The sequence below is a fragment of the Perkinsus marinus genome (genome assembly GCF_000006405.1).
Source record: "Perkinsus marinus ATCC 50983 genomic scaffold scf_1104296953230, whole genome shotgun sequence".
NCBI classification, from domain to species: Eukaryota; Perkinsozoa; order Perkinsida; family Perkinsidae; genus Perkinsus; species Perkinsus marinus.
In genome coordinates, this window is record NW_003208549.1 from 1,982 (window position 1) to 5,403 (window position 3,422).

Genomic DNA, 3,422 nt, shown 5'->3' on the forward strand with positions numbered 1-3,422 from the left:
AGCTGAGCGAACATATATTTACCCAACACTGAGCTTGGGGAATCTACTCGCAGTATCCCTGTATAGAAACCTTTGGAGAAATAATGGAGTTTCACGAGCCGTGATATGGAAAGCACTAGTGAAAAACATATATTCACCGCGAATATGTGGTTTTTCACAGAGTATTAGGCCACGTAGAACGGGTTGTGAAACTCCTTAGTTGATAATCATCATCTGCAGTATTTCATCCTAATAAAGAAATATCATATGACGTGGTTAGCATTGCTCTAGTACTACTACATAGCTTCAGATACTACACAGTATGGCCCTAGCGAGCTGCAAGGACCCAGTGGTTTTGAGTGCCCTTGCGAAGCGTTTACGACCTAGTATCTTAGCGGAGCGAAGCTCAATTAAACAAGTATTGGAAATGTTCGTATGGGTTTCGAGTGGTGTTATTTGATCAGCTGCAGCTGGTGACTTGTGCGATATCATATATGTCAGCGATACGAACGATGGTTAATACGATGGAGGAATTACTTAAAGATGTGAGTCGTCGTCGCGGTCGGGCGCGAAAAAAAATTTGGAGTTGCGCGATGTAGTTTTTTGTTATGCCAGTGAGAAGAGTTGATAGACGTGGACTCAACACGTGAGAAAGGTGTATCAAATCCATAGATGCCATGCTGGAATCTTTTCGTCTCGAGAACAGCGGAGCGAAGCGTTCCACGATGTGCATCATTTTTACAGCATATAGTCGAAATTTGAGACTGAAAGTTGTCGTAGATGCAAACTTCTGGCGCTGAATATTGTGCGGCGTTTTCAAGGCCTTGAACGTTTGTGAGTTCGGAATCAACATGATAAAAAATGTGAATCGATTGACACTAATATGTATAAGTGTTGTGAGTTCAGGTGGAGCGGTTGTTGTTGACGCAGTCGGCGACTACTATACAGATTCATCAAATTCTGGCAGCACTAGTTCGGCAGGAGGAAAGGTACGTAAATATGTGGGAAAATATGCACATGGAAAATTTTGGGAAATTTCCGCTGGGTTTTGCATGCTAGTAGTACCGAATTTTCATGATTAGTTTTGTAAACTCCTGAGCTCAACTGAGGAAAGCAAATACGGAGTGCTTGTCAATTTGATATAATGCAAATGTGTGTTATTTTCCGAGATTAATAAGAATCGATCTGAAAATATATTTTATCACTCGTGTGATGTGATTAAAGTAACCTTTCGAGACTATGATGGCGACAAGTTGGTCACTATCATTAATCTCAGAATGGAAACACACATATGAAATTGGCAATATTTATTCCCCCATCAACACTGTTTGTATCTTAGATTAGCCAGAAATGGTCATCGCCAGCTCATACACTTATGCGAGGAGCAGTGGTGTAGTTGTCATTGCAACACCTCTAAGGAGATGACCTCACGAGTGAAGCGATTCGTGTTTTCTTTTATAAGTGTTGATATAGATTTTCGCAGGAGTTCTTGTCGACGATGGTGCTCTTCGCGGAGATTAACAAAGGTGTGGTATCAGAGCGGTTGGCTCGGCTCATCCTGCGATGGTGGTCTTCCGAGGAGTCCGATCGGGTGAATGTTCTAGATGCAATACAACTCGCAAGTAGGGACGCTCATTAAATGAGAAATAACGTGTTGTTAGGTTTGTTATCTAAGATTTGTAAGGCGAGTGACTTTTATAGTACGGAGGTGGTGGGAGAGGCGGCTGATATGATCGACGCCGTTTACGATTATGCATGTGAGATCGTGGAGCAGTGTTGGAGGGATATGCAAATGCTCAGAATTTGTGAGGAAATTTTTGGAGTTTTTTTATTTGTTTCTGTAAATTTCTACCAGAATTTTCATGTAAATCGGTGAGTGAAGTGAACATATATTCCTCCAACAACATTGTAGTAGGAGTACTCCATATGGGAGTTTTAGGTCATCGTCTCTGCTTACGAGAATGGAAAGCCTCAGAGTTCGCTGTTTTCGTGTCACAGTTGGCGGCTGCTGGTGACGCTGGACTCTACGACGCGGAGGGACTGTCGCGCGTGAGTTGGACTTGTTGATATATGATGATAAACAACGACAGAATGCATATCGGATAGGACTGGCCGTTCCGCTTACCTTGGGAGTTTATACCATAATTTTCGTACAGGTCTGCCACTGGTGTATGGGAAAATACGATATGAAAATTGTGAGGAAATTTTTGTTTGTATCTGCACACTGAAAGTTGCATAATGAGTGAGGCATTTCCTGAGCTCCACTGAGGAAAGCAAACATATATTTCGGGAGTGTTGTCATTCCCACTGTACTCGGTGTTCTTGTATGACTAGGCCTTGGTGACGAAGGGGCGGAGCTCACTGAGTCCACGTCCATGGACTCAATCAATGAATTTTACATAAATGCCCGGTTCGATCCCCGGGCAGGACATTTCTCCATCATTGAAGTTTTTCGTATGTATCTCTTCGAGCTGTTCGCATAATTTAGTTTTTTGATCCGCCGACACCTCCGCATATAGAGGAGTCGTTTGATCTATCTGATAGCCTCCTACGCTTCGTAGTTAAGCCAGAATAATTCTGCACGCACGCACAACGCGAAAGTGCCTGTTGTTGCGGTATATGCTCCGCTCGCTTCGTTCGCTCCGCAATTCACACTAGTCATACAAGAGCGACGACCTAATAAAAGAGTTACATGCTGCACCTGAGCGTATCACTCGTCGGTGTTCGTGTACTCTGGTGTTTTTTTCAGACGATAAGTTTACATGTACAGCGCCATGGGCACGCATATGACTGTCGTCATATTACTCTGGTGACAGAAGCGTTATCGAGACTTGCTGGAAGAGTGCAGGATGGGGACGCCCTTGGACCTTTGTGGCACGAGGTGGGGAGGCATCTGGGCGCGCGCTTTTGTCAGCAATAACCGTTCCACGTTGGAGATATCTGAATTCGGGAGAGGTTTTTATCGGAGCTCTGTCGCATTCTTCGGAATCATTTGAGAAGTTCACAAGATACTATTCGGTCAATGAGTGCATTCTGCCCTGGGTATTTAGATATCATCTAGGCTCGCAGTGTTCCAAGGGAAACAGTTGTTGACGATCGGAGTGGCGATGTCGAAGTTCACGGCGGATTCGGTGACGGCAATTCAATACCGGTAAGAAAAAATGAACGCAGCAAGAATAGAACTTGGGTATTACTGCATGAAAAGCAGGCGTGATACCGTTACACTATATATACTGGGGTGATGACGATGGGGATGTTGTTCAGGAACTTCCCCCTCCTATCTGGAGCCTTCCCCAAAGAAGGAGCTCTACTAGCATCGTTGGACACTTGTTCGCGCGTACGTCTACACACATCATCTCGTCCCATGTGACCACTACAGGTTGAGCTCATCTCTGCTTGGGCTCGCGTGGGAGCTCTATCGGGCGCACTTCTAGAGGCAGTTG

General features: G+C 44.5%; 1 protein-coding gene and 1 non-coding gene across 2 annotated transcripts; one reads left to right on the plus strand and one right to left on the minus strand.

Moving 5' to 3' along the window:
• Nucleotides 1–885: 885 nt before the first annotated feature.
• On the plus strand, nucleotides 886–2,207 carry Pmar_PMAR011015 (hypothetical protein; the record flags this gene model as incomplete). Its single annotated transcript, XM_002776588.1, has 6 exons — nucleotides 886–968; nucleotides 1,319–1,412; nucleotides 1,463–1,601; nucleotides 1,641–1,784; nucleotides 1,919–2,028; nucleotides 2,136–2,207. Coding segments are annotated over 6 exons (642 nt in total), but the record flags the coding sequence as incomplete, so codon positions are not given.
• Nucleotides 2,208–3,141: 934 nt separating this feature from the next.
• Nucleotides 3,142–3,213, minus strand: Pmar_PMAR011016. Its single transcript has one exon. It is a non-coding gene; the product is annotated as a tRNA-Glu (tRNA).
• Nucleotides 3,214–3,422: the final 209 nt, after the last annotated feature.